We start from the raw sequence: 21,626 nt of genomic DNA, 5'->3' as shown, positions 1-21,626 counted from the left end.
CTAAGACTTAAGGAACCTCCATCTGACAAAAAAAGATTAATTTACTTCTATATTCGTTACACAATAATGGCCAAAGCTGGAACATACTCTGTAACTAATGACCATCTTGTGTCAGGCCCATATTGAGAAGGAGACAATTCTAAAGGATGACTTACACAAATGGCCCATCCTGATCACCATTATGTAACACAGGAGAAATAAACTGAAGTGATCATCACTGAGATACATTTATTTACAACAAAATTAATCACAATTATTACCTACAATAGGAAATGTACATTCATTCATTATTTTGGCGTAACCGATACAGTTTGACATTCTTGCCAGTACTTCACCAGCACAACAAACTCCAGTCTGTTTTGTGACAATGAAAGGTCATTGAAAATGTGCAACTATGCCTTTTACATTATTTTGTAGAATTAAGAAATGGATCAATGCGCAGGGATGAGAATTTTCCGTGAATCCACAGAATTCTGTTTATTTGATGGCACTGGTCTTGTTCATGATACATGTATATGTTATATTGTTTCAGTTTACACGACTCCAAAGAGGCCTAGCCAATTTTCCTCTTTTTTTTTCACTCATACCCATTCTCATCCCTGAATGTGTCTCTGCAGCTGATTACTATTTACCTGCACTGTTACCTCACCTTGTTGTAATTTACCTACAGCATTATTAAGACACACATGGACTCATGTGACTAAGAAAATATCCAATATATCCAGATTTTTTGCATACACACTGTCCTGCCCACCTAAGTCAGCCATTAGACGTAATGGCGGCCACAACCATCAGTATCCAAAGACACATTCAGTCAATAGAAATATTTGTCATTTCTCTTCACAAAACATCTGGAAGTCATACATCCTATGAAGTAAACAAATGTACCCGTATGTGCCAAATCTGATACCAATTTAAACCAATAAAAATACAGTACTTTTAGAGATCACTAAGAGGATGGCTGGTTTTAAAGTTCTATCAAAGATGCACATTCAATCCCAGAGAAATTTAGATATTTGTAAGTGGAGGTAAATGCTGACAAAATTTGAGTTACATTATACCTCATGCCTACATGATATGATTACATCTTTGTCATGTTCTCTAAATACATGAAACATTTGTTCACATTCTCATAACCCAAAATAAATTGGATACATTATGTTTGAACTTCTTAAATTTCTTGAAAAGTAAGAATAATAGATCTGTCATGAAATTTTCAATCTGACAATACTCCCTTGTCAAGCGTTTAAAGCTTATGGTATCTCTTCACATGTGAGAGTAGGTAGCAGATAGATCAGATTGTCAGCGAAACAGCAGATCACTCATATCATGTTCACTCAGACTATCACATCAACAAGCATCATTTGTTACTATGGTTACAGAACAAAAACAATGTACACGAAATATTGCACTTGATAATGGTTGATTCAAGCACACTATTTGACTGACAAATTTTGCGGTCATGATGCCCCTTGTCACATCATCTTGAAGCAGGGAGAATGTTTTCATCATTCCTGTGTAATGAACAGTGCCACAGTCACTTAAACAATGCGTTGAAAAGTCATAATAACAAAGCCAAGAAATGTATCTTTGGCAAGTAGGTGGGAAAGAAATCAAGAGCATTACACCAACACGTCATGCTCATTTTACAAAACAACTGTCCACATTCTTGCATTTCCTGCAAGAGAAGCAAAGACCCGGAGCAAATACAACCATTCTTACATAAGTATTGTGAAATGAGTAGCCCAAACGTTTGAGTGTAATATTTTCTGAACTGCTAATTATTTCTGAATCCCTTGAGAAAAACACACTTATCACAGTGGCAATTGCGGAAAATACAAGTGACAAATGACCTCAGCTATATTCAACTGTGGCATTATTCTAGCATGGCATCATTCACACATTATAGGAAGATTTCAACAATGTCATGTGAATCACATCTCTCAATAGCTAATGCAGACATATTCCCTCCATAATTTGTCTAAAAAATAAAAACGAATAAAAAAAATACATGTTAAAAGGCAATTTGCTCGCATTTTGAGGGAACTGAAATATAATCATTTCTGATTACTAGGTTACTGCCCACCTGTGCACATGAATAAACCTGACCTTCATGAAAGACGGCAAACCTATCATTACAAATAAATAGATGAGAATAGTTGATCTCGGTTACATACAATACCAGAGTACATTCCTGCCCTTGAACATCTCACTAGCACAGGCAGATTGTGGGTGTGAAGTTTTAGACCATAGATGTGAATATTGCACTCTGTTAAGTCACTTCATGGCCTTAGCGTTGTATGACTCCCACCCAGACTTTACAAAATATGGATCTTCCTCACTTTAACTTTACTAGAATTGATGACATGAATAGTTTGATTTTAGTTCCCAACAATACAAATGTCCCATGTTTTTCACGACAGCTCAACCCAGGTGGGGTTTGTGCATTTGAGCCACCCACTGTTGTATACATCCTACATGTTAACTGCACGCTGTCAAGCCATGCGCACCCCCAACTTTACCAAACCCTGTGTCCGCGACTGCAGCTGCTCATAAGTCTGCAGGAGGAACAGTTAGCAGTCCAGTCTGTCTGAACACATCCACACCTTTATGCAGCACACATGTCCGCGAGTAGCCCAGTCGAATCAGCTCTGCAGCAAACTGAAACCAGATTCATCATACTCATATGCCGTACAGTGTCAGCACAACACTGTCATGCCTGTAGGTTTCAACAAAGTGGTAATGTATGATCTACGTCAGTTTCAATTAACATTAAGTTGATGTGATGTGATGTGGCAGAAACAAAGTTCAAAGACGCTGTTAAACCACTCGTCAATGTTGCAGTTGAGACCTATCGCTCATCAGATGAGTTTATCATTACAAACACAGCATTTTCCTCAGAAACAAAGATTAAAGATTTGCTTTGGCACAGGGTGATATATGAAAGTGAGTGAGTTTAGTTTTATGCCACTGTTAGAAATATTCCAGCAATATGATGTGGGGAACACACATGGCACCCCGGTTATGGCTTTAACCACTAAGTAAATGCTTCAACTAATAGGCTACCCCTCAACCACAGGGCCCCCTTGCACAGAACAATCTTAGTTACAATCAGTTTTAGGCCCCTACAATCAACTTTACAATCACCATACAATTGCCCTAATCCACTTGCACAAAGACGATCTTAAGACAGCACGGATTTAAGATCGCGATCTTAACTAAGATCGAACACTTCAACGTTGGAGGTAGAAATTTCTTAAACTCGACTCCAGTCTACAGCTGTCTGCCATAGCATGCAGTGCAAATAAAACGTGGAACTGGTTACTGTACGCAACTGACACTCCTTCCTTAATCGCACCTGGCAGAATTTTCACGGAAACAAAACAAACAAAACCCCACAAATCTTTGTAATGATAACGTGGAAGATAACATATATGATAACTCGTACCTCGTGGGTTATTCTCTAATTTTTCTACATTCAAATATGATTTATGAACTAAGAATGGGATACTGCAGCCACAGAAATATCACTTTATGAAAATAATGAAATACAACAAATACATTAACAAATTTGGGTTTTGCACTATTGACCTAATAATCATGAAAATTAAAAGATAACATGAATTATAAACAAAATTTCCTTATGATACAACACCTAAATGTGCCATGATTTGTCAATAGCTGTCAATGAAACTGAGTTTGGCATCCAGTCGTTATTTGGAGTAAAATCCCTAATATATCCCACAAGCATTAGATTTGACAAAGATATGAAAGGGTGACATGACTGTGGGAGCGTTGTGGAAAATGCATGACAGGGAAATATGAAAACGATATTATTCCATGTGTGCTGTATGTGTTGTTAAATACTTATCCACAGTATGTTAATTGCTTTACGCTATTTTGTTGATAATTATTTTTTCTTCTTAAGAAACTTTTTTACGCAAATTTCACATGCCTCAGCAAGTGTATTTTCCTGTTTGAAGAATACTTGTCTTATATTAAAAATGCATAGATTAAAACTCTTTTCTCTCATCAGAAAGAGACATAATTTTGTATGTTATCCAAGTGTAAATGATTGTAATGATAAAGCATGACAAAGTCACTGACACGACTATGGCCGAAAAGAAATATATGTGGAGATCTGCGCTGTCACAATGTAACATACAATTTATTTGGGCATGGCAGATTTTACGGCAACGGCATAATATGCATAGGGAAACCACTCCCATATGGTGTAAAAACTAAGATTAGCTGCCCTTGAGTTATTAAAAAGGTCATGGCCACTGCTAATTGCATGCAGACACCTTTCGTTACTATCCTTTCCTTGATTATCAAAAAGGTATGGTGTTCATACTTTTTCCAACACCGAATCGGGTGAGAAATGTACTTCATGATATGGACTCGATAATGATTTTGTTCACTACTGCAAATAACAGTATTTCTGATGATAAATTGATGTTGCATTCTCTGTGTTGTTGAAGTGTCATGGCTAATCATACAGTTTTATGTAATATGAAAGCAATCCCTAAACGTAAAGCTAATTATTTGCGTGAAACTGACACCAACTTGGACACCATTTTGCTACTGACTACTGACTAGCTCCTTAAAACTGGTTCCAACCAATTGTAAGTTTTTATTGTGACTTACAATGATCTTAGCCTACAATCACTTTGTGCCAGTGGATGGCGATTGTAGCTGAAGCCTAAGATCGCAATCTTAAGGATTTACAGTAATTGTAGCGGTAAGATCGTTTTGTGGGCCCAGGTGATATAAGTGAAAATAGGCATTTTAAATGCACTCATGCCATCATCAGAGAACCAACTCAAAAGGATACCTGGAAGCTGATGTTTCCCAGGGTATTCAAACTGTAATTCAACTGCTATCAGCATATCATTACAAAGTTGTATTTCTTCACTTACACTGCAGTGATGTAATTAAACAATAACATACAATGACAAAACCAACAAAGAGCTTGGCAGCAAATATGCAATGGACAGTACTTATCATAGCATGACTTGGCATTCTAAGCCAATATTTTCAACTTTTATTATGTTAAGAGCAGATCTAAACTTATCAAGGAAAAACAATTCTATTCCTAAAAGACAAAGATAATTCCATTTATCAAAATCATCTGCCTGAACATATTTGCCAAGTATTAAATGACTAGTCCCCAATACTTACATTTGCAGCATTTCTGCCTCTGTTGCCAATGATGACCCTGACTTGACCTCTGCTAGCGTTGAGGGCTTGTACAGCTGGGCACATGACAAGGTCACCTTCAGGGGAGAAGGCCGTATGGAAGGGAATGTTGATACTGTTGGGGATGGTCCCTCTTTTGTATCTGGGCAAGGTCAAGGTCATATCACATTGTTCCCTTCTACACAGGCAACTAGCCACCCTAAGAGTGAGTTCCACCTGGTGAGGGATCAACAAAATTACCTCCACCTCGTCAACACAGTGGGATTAGTGTGATCATCCTGATCACCCAGCGTGTTATGTTTATTGTTCAATGTTTCATCCTGCAATATTCCAGCTATAGGCCAGGAAATAACTGTCTTGACCAGAATGTCCAGAGAATAATATGTAAATTATTACCTATATATGAGTATAATGAAAGTACACACTTAACTTCATCCACAAAGTCCTTAAGCAGTATCACATAATACAGGTCTGCTACAACCACGATCATTTAACACATGGATTTTCTACCATGTCTACACTGTCTTTCTCCTGGCATTCTGCTGCTGTCTCAGACCACATCATACAGCAGGTTGTTCAACACCATTTGGGCCTTAAGAATCCCATATTTCACTAATCTTAGTCACTGCCTAAAAATATCACTACAACTCATCAGTCTACCTCACCAACTGCACAGTGATAATAAACCTATATTTAAGAACTAAGACCACAGGAAACAGGACCTTGCATGAAAACTGTCAATATGGATGTATTAGTGCATAAATCCATGAGATGAGTTTCTAGACAGCGGTCATGTGTCATATTTCACTGCCTAAAACCCCTCAAGAAAGGATACTCCTCTGAGCTTCTCACATCTATCACCAGGATCATGGGCTTGCTGTTCTGCTTCTTTTTGGTGGGGCTGCGTGTGGGGGCAGAGCCCATCAGCTCACCTAGCTCAATCAGGTCTTCTGCTGATATCCGTGGTGCCTTTTCGGACTTGAGCTCCTCCAGTGTCAGTGCCTCCATAGACTGTGGGCAGAAAAAGGAAGGATTAGAAGAGGTCTGCAGTGAGTAGAGTCGGCAAGGGCCCACACTGTATATGAGATTTGTGTTAACACCAGGGCTTGCATTGGATTGTATGAGAAATGTCTCTTGAATAAAAGGTGATAATAAGTTCTCCGAATACAAAGGATTATTTTTCGGTTGAATATTTTGGCAGAAAAATTTGATGTACTGGCATTTTGAGGTTTGGTATCAAACCCTCAGCATGATAACCATTCAAATAATTATCATGGTATAATGCCCTGATATCAGAAATAGACCACCAGACTTGTATGTCGGAAGAATCAAAGAGTTAGATTATTTTAAGGATAACACTTTATGTTCCTCATCACAGGGAGGAAATTAACAGTGAAACCTTTAAAAGACAATAAAAATCTAATATTAAACTTGTTACAGTCTTATAACACTGTGAACAGCTACAATATCATAATATTGTAAAGAGCTCTCTCTGACCAGGTCATTCTGTGGTGATTCATTGTAGTCCTGGCTGTAGTAGGACAGTTTGGGACGAGGAGCAGACGCCCTAGGTCGTGCAGGCCGTGCATGGTGGCGGTATGTCGCACTCTTTGGTGTGGTACAGAAGATCTTTACTGAATCTTTTACACATCGCTCGATGTCAATCTCTGGAGACACAGAATCAGATTAGAAAAATAATAATAATAGTATTAGGTTATTGAACTCTATATAACAAGGAATATGGACAAACATTTCAGCATCTACGTATGTCCCTGATGGTTCTAGCAAGAGACATACAAAGTTTTAGTGTTCAGTGCCACACTCAGCAAAAATTTAGATACATATTATGGCAGTCTTATTTGATAAGAATCGTTCTATATATTTTAAGATTATAAAGAAATGAAGCAGGATTGTTTGAGAAAGGAGACATCTGACTGGCTGTAGATACCATCTTTTGTTGTCGCTTGATGTTGAAAGTTTGTTCACACAGAAAGGCATCATTTCACAGTGGAGATCTTATTTCTGTGGGAATGTCATAGTACCACATGGTGCAAATCATATTCATACACTGATTTACTAGTCCGGGTTTTTTTTGGCTGCTGGGATACAGCTGATATTACAACATGCATGATACATTATAACTTACCAGGCATATCAGAAAAAAGCAGGATGCACTCATTGAACCCAAAGGAGAGAAGACGATCTCTCAGCTGCTGGAGAATAGCTACACCAATGCATAGAGGGAGTGATGAGTTGCCTAGCAACAGTGTGTCCCACAGGTGCATTATCTTGTGAAGAGGAAATACATCTACAAGGACAAGAAATCCATGTTAAGACACCTTAACAGTCACATGAAGCGGTCATCATTGCCCTTGTTACAATAATTGTCGGCCTCCTCCTCCTAATCATCATGACTTCCTTTTTATACCGATCTGGTCTCAGAACTATTTTGTGAAACTGTTCCTCCTTGGTAAAAACTAGACACAACATGCTGATTATTGTCATGAATTACTAAAGCAGGATGTGCCTGAGGAATGTCCCGCATACGTACATCTGTTTCCCTCACATTACTGTTCATTTTCAAAAAGTACTACTTACGGGCATACATTGTAAGGAACCAAGGAATGGCATAGAGCTGGAACAGAACAAGTAAATCTATCAAACCAACAAGAACAAGTAACAGAATATGGAAACTGTTAAGTTATGTTTTGATTCAGGGCCAGAGTGATAGGCCTACATCAAGGCATGGACAGCACTTTCTGAGATCAACCACATGCCTCCATACCTGGCTTAACTGGCAACAGACAATAGTCCAACAAACCAGGTTATCGTGACAACTATAGACCTACATACATGGTTACCCTGGTAACAACTATAGACACCTGCATGCCAGGCTACCCTAGCAACAGCTAAAGACGTACTGCCCAAGGACAGAACAGCCACTAGAAAAAGGGTGAAATTTAAACACAAAAATACCTGCAGATTTATTTGAAAAATACTTCACATTTTCAACTGAAACAAAATCAACTGATGTTTCAACTAAATACTCCTGTTCACCCCTTCCCCTATCCATGTATGTACAGACCACTCTACTTACATCAGGGATGAACCCAATGCCATCCAGGTGATTGCCCAGCTCCGGGTCATGGAATGAAATGAGGTGAGCGAAGACAGCCAGATACTCTGTGGACAACAGATGAAAAGCCAGATAATGAGAAAAGAACAGATAGGAGATGGTTATAGATTGGCAATTACCTTATAACTTTGTGTTTCCACTGTCACCTCAAGTCACAAGAAAAGGTTATATTCAATTATTTACCATGCTTTTTATACAGGGATAATGTTACTTCTACACATCAGCCAGCAGGACATTCCTCAAGCTGAAGATGGTGATACACACTGTGTTAACTGTATCTGGAGTCCCTTACCCTGAATCACAGCAGAGTTATCCTTGAGGAAGAACTTGTGCAGATACTTGGGGATAAATGAAGACAGGCAGGAGAATGCTAATGCTGGAGAAGAACCACAAAATCATCAGCAATTAAAATACTTGAAATCAACAAGACCAAAACATCCTTTTCAAATACAACTGATAGTCAATCTGAAAATATATCAAAATGAAAAGACACATGTAAAGGAACGTACATGATTTATGGCTGGGGGGTGATGATGATTTTTATAGAAATGTATGTACAATGTGAGTGCTCCACCTCATGTTTATGTACAAAGTAAGTGACACCCATGTCATGTATGAAATCAATAACCTCCCTCTCCTTTCCTATATTTTGAAATTAATTGCTGACTACTCCCCACTACTCCTGACTCTCTTCCTCCCCAGAATGAACTGAATGATGCACACACACACAAAATCATAATCATACTCTTCCCTCCCTCACCCCTACCCAGAAAAAAAAAAAAAATACCCTAAATACCCTAAAAAAATTGCTAAATCTGTTTGATTTACAAGGGAGCAGAGATGGGAGGTGTTTACCCTCGTTGTTGAAATTCAGGGCCAGGAATGGGGCACACAGTGAGTCCAGCCCCTGCCAGTAGACATACTCCGGATGACTAACAACCCACGCCTTGAGGATGCGGCGGAACTTGGTGTGAGCTGCTGGTGAGGACAGGAGTTCATGGTACTGATGACAACGAGGAATGTCAACCTCGATCTGTGGGTGAAAAGGAGCAAATGTGGATGAAATGAATGTGTAAACCTCTGTTGATGTTACATAGTTTGAAATATATCCCAGAATCCAACATATAAATTACATGATTAAGAATAATTTAGAGCAAAGGTTGTTTAGATCAGAGTGAGTGAGTGAGTGAGTGGGTTGGAGGGTTGCTGGGTGAGTGAGTTGGGTTTTATGCCACTTCTAGCAACACTCAAGTGATATCAAGGCCGAGGACACCAGAATTCAACTTCACAGAATGTGTCCAAGTGGGCAATTGAAGCAAGGTATTCAGTGTGACGAGTGAACGCCTTCACCACAGGGACTGCCCACAGCACCAAGTCTGTGTCCACTCTGGACTTCCCAAGTTCATGGTGCTGGTGTGTCAGAACTTACCTGTCTGTCTGTGGCTGTTGGAGTTTCTTTGTCAATAGAGTCGTACAGAGCCTCGATGTCACCCTGGGTGGGCACATAAAAGGAGTAATACAAACAGGATATAACATTGAGGTCATGGGTTGACATTTCAAGCTAAATTATTTCACCGTTACAGCCGTGTGAAAGGACATGGAGACACGTCCAGATGTGAGCGCAGCCGAGATGAGGAATGTATGTTCAGTACTCTGATACAGATAGTTTTGTGGAGCATATGATCAGTTTCGTTTCCAACCTCCACTTCCAAGAGAGCGGCCCATATGTGAGATAGGACTAGAGGAGGGATGTGTACTCAGTTCTTTTGATAACTGATACAGATAGTTTGGTGGAGTATATAATCAGTTTCGTTTCCTACCTCCACTTCCAGGAGAGCGGCCCAGACATGAGCACGGACTAGAGGAGGGATGTCTACCCTGGCTTCCTGCCAAATGTGTGGTCTCTTGTATGGGTATGCCTTTAGTAGCCTCTCATACAGGATGATGCGGTGGAACTGGAGAGCATCATTCACAACTCATCTTAAACAGTATATTCTTGATATGTTTATAATGTCTCTTGTCTTTATAAACTATATGATAGTGTTACTTGGCAACAGATTTACCTATCTACTCTTTTCAAGCCATGCCACTCATGCTCTTTTCACGTGGACAAAAGATAAAACATTGATGGGATATTGTTATAAGTCTCTACATTAAAACACAAAAAAACTCACTGAATGTAACAAGACAGTATTGTTTCAATGGAAATTTAGGTTCAAAACGTATAAGTTTGTGACCGAAATTCAGCTACCGTAAGCTAAATGTTGCTGTGCACAGTTGGTAACATTACTTCAACTTACTGAGCACAGACCTGACAATTGACTCATATTAGCATGCATGAGTGCCCACTAGCACTTGCCACGCTGAGCGAAGGGTTCCCCAGGCTGCCTGCGATCGAGTGTAGTGCGATGGGTGAAGCACATGAGATTCTTATGAACAAGGCATGTGCAGCTACACGCGGAATCAATTTCATCATCATGCACTGCACATACTGTAGCCTATATCTACCCTCCCTTTTACAAACCAAATGGGTTTGTTCATTGAATCAGGAGGCCTGCTTCTCATAAACAAATTCTCTGTGCCAGGTCCAACTTATCCTTGTGTGTCAGAAACAGCAAGCTAATTATTTCCCTTTACTGTCCATGGTTGGGACCCATTTATGCCTGGGTCCTATTTAAGATTAGCTAATAAAACAATAACAACACTTTGAACTCCCTTTCCTTCAAAGTAAATCATGTTGTAAATCTAAACAGCAAAGGAATTTATCCGATTCCAAAATGTCCACATGATGCTGATGACATGTTAGGAGGTATCACCTGGTACTCCACGTCCTTCTCACGGATGATGAGGGGGAGACTGGCAGTGTCAGTCAGGTCGCCGCTGCTCGGAGACGTTGGTAACCCAGCAGACGTTGTGCTTGACCTGACAAAATGATTATATGCATTATGATAGGTGAGGTGAAACTGGTTTTAATGTCATGATCATTATTGTTTCACTAACATAACATGTGTCAGTATTTGGGCTTTTGCTGTTTTCGTAGACCAACCTAACTAACTTGGCATGCCCTGGTTTAACACAGACGCCCAACATGACAGTTTACTGACTTCCACACTTTGTTTTCTCTAATTATCATCAGACAGTATGTTTCCACATTTTTAGAGAGCAGAGTTTGTTCTCAGTATAATGAGGTAGCTTTCACAGACATTGGCACTTGGATGATGGCTGATGTTAGAAATGAAGTTGACATGACATGTTAGTGACATGTCGTACAATTGTTCATGTGACAATCAATAAAGCAATGGACGTTCTTACCCATAAAAAAATCCATAACACAAAGATACTGGCGATACCAGACAAGGAATAGTAACTAAGTAAGTATCTTTTGTTACGATGTAGCCAAGAGATTGTAGACCTATCTATAGAGGATACTAAACGACCTTCCATGTAATACCATTTTATTAAACGAGTTAATGATTTGGTATCAGACGAGCGAAAGCGAGTTTGATACTAAATCTTTAACTAGTTTAATGAAAATGACAACTTACTCATCTTCCAGCAGTGGGTAATACGCTGTCTCCTCGATGTCCTTGAGTCTCTGTCACAGAAATAAAAGGTTGATGCTAGTATCAAATTATATGTAAGCCCATTTAATTGCAACAGGTGTACTTAATCTTAATCACTAATCCCTAATCATTTACAAACCTTAGCAGAACTTGCAGGAAACTTATCCATACTTCATAACTCAGTATAATTTTACACAGCTGAAGAATGACAACTTTCTTCTTCCCTTGTAACTCAGCTTGTATCCCTTTATCTGTATCATATATATTCCAAAGTAACCTCACTTACACTATGTACATTTATGAGTTTTCTCCCTTACTCTGCACACATTTGAATGATCCACTGACTTCACATACATTTCGGAGCTGTTCCTGTGACAGGATAACAACAGTATTTTCCAGGAGCTCTGCATCATCCCTTGGCTGGCCGTACACTTCCCCTTCTGGGTTCACGTAGCTAAATGAGAGAGGAACACAATTTATAATTGGTCATCATAAAATTTTGCTTTCTTATTGTCCAGTCATTGTGAAAGCCAAATTAAACTGGTAGCTGAAGAGAAGAGACATCATGATGGCATTATGTCTGACGTCACATTTGGATAGATCCTTGATTTATGACAATACAACAGTTGTCTATACCGCTATGATTCAAAGTGAGTTGAGTTTGCCTTGTGCATTCAACTGGAATGGTCAATCACTTCTTTGTGGTGTGTTAGCAATACAGTCAGTGGCCAAAAGTCTGTTCGCAAATCATGTTACGTTGCCCATGTTTTGAGCTGCAGGCTGACTTTGAAAGCGTCTCACCGTGTTGATAAGCCACCAATCGTAATGCCATTCGGGTTCAAAATTTCACAGGTCACAAAATACGTGTTGCACCCATAACGCGCGATTACCTCCCTTTCTTCGTTTACATTTTTGTCGTCTGCTATCATGCCGCCTGTCAACCGAGAATTGACATCTGTCGAGTTGGATCAACAAGGCCAATGAAGCTACAAAATTCCTGATTTGACAGGTATAAACCTCTAAACAATTCAGAAAACTTTAAAGCGTTTTCGGGAGCGCGGTTCAGTGAAATCGTTGCCAAGAGGTGGGCGGCCTCACAAATCGTCACCAAGAACTGAACGATCACTTTTTCGTCTTGTGAAAAGGAATCACCGTCAAACTCTTAGGGATTTGACGGCAAAATTTAACAATCAGGTACAGACTACAGTGTCTTCTCACACAGTCAGAAGAAGACTGTTCACTTAGGGGTACCGCAGACATGTGGTAAGCAAGAAAATCATCATTTCTCGTGTTAATAGAGAGAAGAGACGCCAATTTTGTCAGACAAAATTGTGAAAATGTCTTTTTTAGTGATCTGACACAAGTCAGATCGGGGAAGACAGAAAAGTTTATGTGTGGAGAAACTCGGATGAGCGGTTGCGACCCAAGTGTTTGGGGATTCATGCCGATCATGAACGAAATTTTAAGTTTTCAGTGATGTTTTGGGGATGTGTGTCGGCGTATGGTGTGGGAACTTTAACTGTCATTGATGGCAACATGAAGACTGATAAGTACATTGCCATTCTTGATAATCATTTGTGGCCTGTAGTTGCCAGGCATTTTGCCAACCGCAAATGGATTTTCCAAGAAGACAATGCTCCTTGTCATGTGTCTGTTCGGGCTATCTGCTGGAAACAGGCAAATCATATTCCGACTTTGCCATGGCCCCCAACAATGCCCAGATCTCAATATTATTGAAAATGTGTGGAAAACTGTTAAATATCAACTCAAAACAAGATTAGGTGGCATTAACTTGAGAGAATATCTCATCTGTGTGGTGAATCACATTTGGACTGGTCTCCCGTTTACATTCGTCGTTTATATGACAGTTTGCCAAGACGACTGCGAGATGTCCTAAGACAACAGGTTCGTATCTCTAAATTCTGAAAATATGAGGTGAATACCTTTATTACTTACATAAATACGTGAATTTAAAGAAGGGACCAGACTTTGCTATAAATAGGTGTGAAGTCGCCGGTGCGAACAGACCTTTGGCCACTGACTGTATTTATTATTTCGTACCTTGGCAGTAGTGTTATGGGAGGGTTGGTCTTAATGAGACCAGCTTTCCGCAGTGCCATCTCTAGGTCACCACCCGCCAGTCTCCATAAGTAATAAACCTCCTCCATGCTTCTTTCCGACAAATGGTCTTCACACAAATCTAAATTATTCAGACGAAAGGAAACATTCAATATTCACAGCATTAGATGGGCTACATGATACATCATTTCTCATTTTCTATAAAAAAAGGACATATTTGAATACACAATCCCTGTATCAGATTCCCTACTTGCATCAATATCTAGCTTACTTCAAAATATGCTATCATCAAATGATAGTCCATACTGTCTGGACTATCACAACAAAAAGGAGGAAATATAATGAACTGCCCACTGCAAAATATGGTTACTATCGACAATGATCAGTGTCTTATGGCTTTTATTCATCTTAGACATATTTCCCAACATTTTTTCTAAAATTAACAAATCCTAGAAAACAAAACTGTAAAATGACCATTCATGTCGGCATCCTCATTAAGAACTGGCAACTCAAGGTCAGCACATCGAAGGTGGGCAGTGAAGAGAGGGTATCCATTCTTGTACGGGATCTGTAGCCAAGACCACACAAATCACGACCAAGAACATTATCCTGGGGTCCATATATTTTAGACTGAATTGTAATCTCTTATCCAGTTGTAAATAAATGTCTTCAAAATAACCACTAAAATAACTGGAGTTTCATTAATATTGTGCTGTCAATAAGACATGAGTGAGTTAATATCATGGCAGGGATAACAGAAATGGGCTTTACACATTATGCCTATGTGGGAAAACAAACCCTTGTCTTGAGCATGACAAGTGAATGCTTTACCCACTAGACTACCCCGCTCACACAAACAGCAACTGATCTCATTATGATCAAAATGCTTCATCAGTCTGATAAGAATAATCACCTCTTTCAAACGTAGTTCTCGTATGAATGGATGCTTTCTCAAAGCTGCTGGAGTTGGACTGAAAGAAAAATATCAAAGTTACTGACATGTTGTACACATTCACACACAAAGATGAGATATAATAATATACCTTATCAATATGCTGCTTTTAGCAATATTCCAGCAATATCACCATGGGGTACCAGCTGGGGAATAGAACCAGGGTAGGCAGCTCGGCAAGATAAAGTTTCTTAACAGATATGGGATTGAGGAAGTCTCACCGTTTAGATGGCAACCGTGTCAAACACAGCCGAAGAAAGTCTAAACCATCTTTGGAAAGTTCCTGCAATTGAAACCAATATATATGAATACACAGTGTCATTAAGGAAGTTGTCAAATGTGGCACATGTGGTATTTGGGATTACACTTTCTCAGTAAAGTACATTTCTGAAGAATAAATTCTGGATCAGACAATGCAGTGACTCACATAATACACATTGATTCATGTAACTAGGATACTATGGCATAACATTCCCTCAACCATTTGACACAGCTTGACCACTCCATCCATTTAGTCACCTCTAACAACAAACATACATTGCTGCGAACATTATTTTAACCTGGGGTGCGAGTGAGGAAAAGTCAGCAGTGGTGCAGCCATATTGCGACAATGATGGCTAATTCCACTTGCTTCAGTAAGGATAGGCAACATTACCAAATGTGTATGCACTTTTTAACAATATTTCAGCAACATGACATCACAGGGACAGCACAAAAGGGCTTCACAAATTGTACCCATGTGACAAGTGAACTCTATAATCACCACACTGCCCCACTGTCCCAGCTTTGTACCATATGTATGTCATTCCATGTTGTTACTGAAAGGGGTATATACCCTCAGTACTCACATGAAGTTGTGTCTCTATGCCCTGGTCTTGTGCTATAACATCTAGAGGATCCATGTCTGGAAATTGCCATTTTTATAGATTACACAGATACAACAATACGTCAAGAACACACATGCAATGACAGAAGCATTCATCACATCTTACTGGATGATAGGATGGGTAATTTGAGTTAAATATTCATAATCGTATGAATAGTATATTTTGATATTCAAATTTATCTTGAAATTGCTGTCCCAATGTAAAGATTTCTATATCCCTACGCAAAAGTATGGGAATTTTGTAGCATGAATAATTAAATAACATTTGTTTCAGTTATTGGGACACTTTCATCTTTTTGTCCCCTAAACTCCTAGAAATCATCTTGTTTCTTTGTTTATATGTTCAGCTCTCACTGAATGAAGATTCATATTCCATCATAATCAAACAAAGTGAGGGGAAATATGGAGTAACCAATATCAATGTATTTCTGCAGAAAATCAACTACTTTTTATAATTCTTTCAACCATGAAGCAGCTCAGTTGTGTTGTTATAGTTTGAAGTGCAGTAAAGCAGGCTCGTTCAGCACAAATGTACTTACCAGAATCTAGAAGTTTCATCACCTTCTCAAAAATCTGCTCCAGGGGCAAGTTTTCCCATAACTCTTTTCCCTGAAAGACGAACAATGACCTTTTTTCATAAATATGAATAATATTGAAAATGACAAACATTTAGAATGAATTAAAAGGTAATTTTTTTGCACATCACTGAGTCTCTTATATCCTGCAAATCAGTTTTCTTTCTTGCCAAAAGGAAATATTTTCAAAAAGAAATCTTATGACGAGCACACTATACAAAACCTGTTACTATAAACGTGATTACTTAAAACATGATGATCATCATCATCCCCTTACTGTGAAGGCTTCCATGAGGATGATACCCAGTGACCATATGTCAACTTTGAAGCAGGGCACAGGCTGGACATTCGTCTCACATGTGTCATCCAGTTCTGTGGGGCCTCCACACAGTACCTCAGGGGCCATGTACTTTGGGTGACTAAATGGCAAAATTTGGAAAAAGAATCAAAGTAGTGAGTGAGTGTCACAGGTCTTTAGTTTGTGTTGTATTGCATGCCATCAACCACTAGTTTCAATCATTGGTTTAGTGGCCATACATACCACTGACCATTGGTTTGGTGGCCATGCATACCACTGACCATTGGTTTGGTGGCCATGCATACCACTGACCATTGGTTTGGTGGCCATGCATACCACTGACCATTGGTTTGGTGGCCATGCATACCACTGACCATTGGTTTGGTGGCCATGCATACCACTGACCATCAGTTTAAAATATGCTGTATAACACAATCTTATGTAAACAACTTGACATAACTAATTGAGTGAGAGAGTGAGTTTGGCTTTATGCCACTTTTAGCAATATTCCAACAATGTTACAGCGGGTGATGCCTGAAATGGACTTCACATTTTGTACCCATGAGGTGAATCAAACACATGTCTTCGGCATGATGAGCAAACACTTTAACCACCAGGCTACTCAACCACCACCCCATGTGAGAGAGTGAACACATCATACCATAGTGGAACTGTTTTATTGGCTTATGAATTATGATATCTTACCCGATGGGGAATGATACTGAGCTACCAGCATCTGTCATATGGTACATTCCATATTCAGACAGCTTCACCTTCCCCTGCAAGACAGATAAACAAGGGTTCCATTTAACTGATAATTAGAATACAAGTAGTTACTGTAACAGTATTGATTCTTTCTTTATTATGGAAAACAACAGCTACTGACATGTCCTGTCGCAAAGATTGAAGTCCTCTGTTTGGACAATAATTTAATAATTTTCAAAAATATAAATGTAGAGATATGTAGGAAGTAATCTCGTCTAGTGTTGTTTGTTTGATGTCTTTACTGTCAGAGTCGTCCTCCATTGTTTGATCATGAAAAGTGATACAATTTTCTCTTTTTACCCTGCAAAAAGGTTTGATGAAAGTGTAACCCATAGATAAGCCGACTGGTGTTAATGGAAACAGACAAAAATTGTCTATCACAGACTCTTTTACTATCCAGACAAATGAGTCAGTCCCAGACAAGTTTGCTATAGACAGATACCACTGTGTGTTAAAAAGACTACTATCCATAACACAATTTTATTGTAAAAAATGCATAATGAAAAGAGTATTTATATTCTTTAACCTTTATGTTTTTGCAGAATGTGTGAGTACAGCATGCATTCTAACAATGAAAGAAATGGTAAACGTTGTGAACTAGGATCATGAAAAGTAGTTCTGTTAACCAATCAGGTTTCTTCTCTGCTTAGCTGACCAATCAAGGTTGAGAATCACTGAAAAGCACATATGCAATTATCACAAAAATAATAACCTGTGTTTCCTCATAAAAGAAAAACAACGAATGCAGACCAAATATTTTGAAACCCAGTGCAGACCTTATTTACTAAGTGTAATAAAAATATGTGACAGGTAAATTGAAAGGTAGCTGAAAGATGTGAGGAGTAAGTCCCACTCTTAAGCTGCTCTAGAATGATAATGAGCAGATAATTTACACTTGATTCAAAGATTTACCAATAAAATTATCTATAACATGTTGTTAGGTAACTATGACTGATGACTGCCACTTACTTCAGACGTGAAAAGGATGTTGTGTAGTGACAGGTTTCGGTGTGTCAGGCCGCGACTGTTCAAATAATCCAACCCTTGTAGAATTTCAAATATCAGTGGCAAGAGGGTGGCTTCACTGAAAGAAAAAGGACATATACATAAAATACTCAATGTCAACCAAAAATGATTTAAGGAAACAGTATCAGCAACAGACACTCTGTCAAAACTTCAAGAGATATGTTTGCAATGACAAAGGAACTGCATGCAGTATTGTGTAATGCGACTTACATAAGTTTAAATCAAAATCAGTTTACAACTCCTCATTAAGTACTTCAAAATGGAAATTAATAGACGAACTTATTGCCAAACAGAAGATGTAACTTAAAACCATTAAACATAACATATAAAATAACACATCAATAACCTCATGGTTTAACTAAACACTGAATCAGTGATACTACATTGTGTTATATGACACCATAATTTTGCCCTATACAAAGGTATATGTCACTTACAAAATACAAGTACATGTATGTTCAAAACAAAATAAAATCCTTACTATCAAAGCCATCAAGTATACATCTGACAAGGGATGAACACAGTAATTTTGCTCTGAACCCATCCAGATTTCGTTTTCAAAATACAAACCAAATTATATTTAAAAAGATATGGATTTTATAAAAGATGTCTGATACATTTATTATAGTTCATCATATATTAATACATTGCCAAATGTGCAGTTCATTATGTCTCCTCTGCCATTCAAAGTAATGCAGTGACTGCTGTAATGAATAAGTAAGTTAGTATAAAAAAAGATAATATGGCCATGTATATTACCCATGATGCCCCTGAGCAAAATATCTTTTTGTCATGGTGATTTGGCATCATGAACAATGCCATGATGTTACATTTCTTCTATGATGCTGCATTCTAGAAAAGGCAACAGCAGCAGCCAGCCTATGTCCGATTGTAGATTTGGGCTTATTTTCCTCAACTTGACGACTTCAGTAATAAATAAACTATGATATGACTGCCCCCATCTAAGCGCATACAATATAGAGAACATTGTTAGAATGGATATACCAAGCTGCATATGAGGTGCTAGAAGGCTAATAGCCACCTGACTTATCCCACCAGGTAACCATTTTCAGCTGGGTGTACAGAGGCAGTTTTGAACAAACTCACTTGCCAAAGTTGAGACCACATGTGTTGCTTTGTTGTGGGGCAGGACTGAAGTCCTTGAAACTCTCAGGACTCAAGCTGCCAAACATGGTCCCTCATCTGAAGACTCTCCATACCCAGCATTGCTTAACTTTGACTGATTTGTCTCTTCCACTCTATGCATAAGACCACACACCACCACAGGAGGATTGAAACGACAGAACTTTCCAGATTTTGTTTTCATTTTTCTCGAGTTGATATCTTACCTGGAATATTTCCCAGTTTGGTAGACTTTGGATAAATTTTCTGTGTAGTGTTCTGATACCACAATCAGTCTCTCTAGAACAAACACATTTGGTCAATATACATTCTACCCTGTTCCATTAGAGCAGTTCAATAACGTATAATACAACTTAAATCAGGACACACATCAATGATACTGGCACAATAAAACAGTAATAACATAATAACAGAAACCACTAGCTTTCGTAAACAATATAGTATTTCTTGGTTGGCCATAAATAGCATGAAAATGCAATCAAGACAATGTCAGTATATTTATTCCTGACAATATCTCATCTTCAATATCTGAATCTAAAAAACAAAGGGTATTCACGGTAGTGGTTCAAATGCAAAATGAAAGAGTATCAACTTATGCATTAATATTACTCAGTCCGGATAAACAACACCTGTATGTAAAGATCACAAACAGTGATTCAGCCTTTGTTCTAGAGAGTTCCTACCACCAGCTTGTATCCCATAGCTAATGCATTCTTTCATACTATTAGGGGTGGTGGGGTAGCTTAATGGTTAACAGAGAGTATGGTTTAACACTGCTTTTAGAATATTCCAACAACATCATGCTTTAACCAGTCTGCTAACTCCACCGCCTCCCGATGCTAATGGTTATAGCATCTCCTCATCATGCTGAGAGATCAAAGTTCAATTCTCCACATGGGCACAATGTGTGAAGCCCATGTCTGGTGTATCCTGCCATGATATTGCTGGAATATTGCTAAAAGCAGCATAAAACCTCACTCACTCACTCACTCACTCACTCACTCACTCATACTCTTAACCTTGTCATTAGTGAAACCGTGAATACATGTACAAGTACTAAGGGACTGTTCATAATTTATGGCTAGGAGGGGTGATGATGATTTTCATGAAGCTGCATGTACAATGTGCGTGATCCCCTATAATTAATGTACAGATTAGTCCCCCCATTTGACATTCACCTACCATTTTTGGTTTTAACAATATCCAGATACTTGCAAACAGCAGGATGCTCGAATGTTTTCAGGTATTGGAAGCGTCCAAGAACTTTAATGGAGTTTGGGGTGAGCGGGAGACCGTTGGCGCCACATTTGTCATTGGGATAACTTGCCGCAAAGAATGTGGAAACTCCAAATTCTGCTTTACCCAACCTACTCATGGTTGAATTATGTTATGAAGTGTTTTTGGTTTCTGGCACTACCTGCAATAAAAGTAAATAGAAATCAATGTTTTTACAGCTCTTATGAATGACTAATACTTGAAAAGTGAGCAATAACATGCAGTCTAAAGTTTGATATTATCAGAATCGATTTTCATTTAAGAATCACACACTTTCTATAACATCGTAAACTTTTACTGAATGACTCAAAGAAAAGAGTGAAAGGTACTGGATACCAAGGTACTGACAGTTATGTCTACCATGGTTAGGGAACATGAAAACTCCCAATGGTGAATAGAACAATCTGAAATGTGTGAAAGCGGATACATTATGTAGAAATACAGAAAACATCGATGACATATGGCTACTATGACCAGAATCAGCTGATTCTAAGCATGAGGCTCATGAGCTGATTCACAAACCTAGCGATGTAACAACTCAAATAATAACAAGACTTTCTGCTATGTCTACGAACTGACATACATGGAGTAAACCATAATGATACTTTGCCAAAGCAAAGAAACACACTTAGCATATCTTACAAGAATAAGTTGGCTCAAATGCACACATTTCAATGCAGACACAAAATTTCACACCCCTTTCCCGGAACTCAGTTACCTCCCCTGAAA

At 38.7% G+C, this 21,626-nt stretch overlaps 1 protein-coding gene across 2 annotated transcripts; it reads right to left on the bottom strand.

The window, feature by feature from the left end:
- Window positions 1-211: 211 nt before the first annotated feature.
- LOC137274299 (TBC domain-containing protein kinase-like protein) lies at window positions 212-21,623 on the bottom strand. Of its 2 annotated transcripts, none has more exons than XM_067807433.1 (26): window positions 21,540-21,623; window positions 20,805-21,039; window positions 19,829-19,901; window positions 18,423-18,537; window positions 17,394-17,467; window positions 16,668-16,809; window positions 16,355-16,424; window positions 15,778-15,833; window positions 15,151-15,212; window positions 14,891-14,948; window positions 14,452-14,545; window positions 13,960-14,098; window positions 12,253-12,352; window positions 11,881-11,930; window positions 11,152-11,257; window positions 10,156-10,290; window positions 9,765-9,827; window positions 9,191-9,368; window positions 8,628-8,711; window positions 8,297-8,382; window positions 7,798-7,834; window positions 7,346-7,507; window positions 6,697-6,866; window positions 6,035-6,210; window positions 5,182-5,341; window positions 212-2,661 (listed from the first exon to the last, which is right to left on the bottom strand). In XM_067807433.1, the coding sequence occupies exons 2-26, from the start codon at window positions 20,995-20,997 to the stop codon at window positions 2,551-2,553; spliced, it is 2,694 nt and encodes an 897-aa protein (XP_067663534.1). In that variant the 5' UTR covers window positions 20,998-21,039; window positions 21,540-21,623; the 3' UTR covers window positions 212-2,550. The 2 variants fall into 2 exon arrangements, with proteins under 2 accessions (XP_067663534.1, XP_067663535.1); XM_067807434.1 differs by having other exon boundaries at window positions 21,566-21,583.
- Window positions 21,624-21,626: the final 3 nt, after the last annotated feature.

This window comes from Haliotis asinina, chromosome 2, assembly GCF_037392515.1.
Source record: "Haliotis asinina isolate JCU_RB_2024 chromosome 2, JCU_Hal_asi_v2, whole genome shotgun sequence".
Taxonomy (NCBI): domain Eukaryota; kingdom Metazoa; phylum Mollusca; class Gastropoda; order Lepetellida; family Haliotidae; genus Haliotis; species Haliotis asinina.
The sequence above is the reverse complement of the archived record's forward strand: the minus strand, read 5'-3'. Positions and strand labels throughout refer to the sequence as shown.

Bases quoted from the DNA above. Each gene is read 5' to 3' on its own strand.
- LOC137274299 (XM_067807433.1), bottom strand. From the start codon at position 20,997: ATGAGTAGGTTGGGTAAAGCAGAATTTGGAGTTTCCACATTCTTTGCG. The intron at 19,902-20,804 runs GTAGGTGAATGT...TGTTTGTTCTAG, and splicing joins TATTGTTAAAACCAAAAATG to AGAGACTGATTGTGGTATCA. The intron at 18,538-19,828 runs GTAAGATATCAA...TTTTTCTTTCAG, and splicing joins CAAACTGGGAAATATTCCAG to TGAAGCCACCCTCTTGCCAC.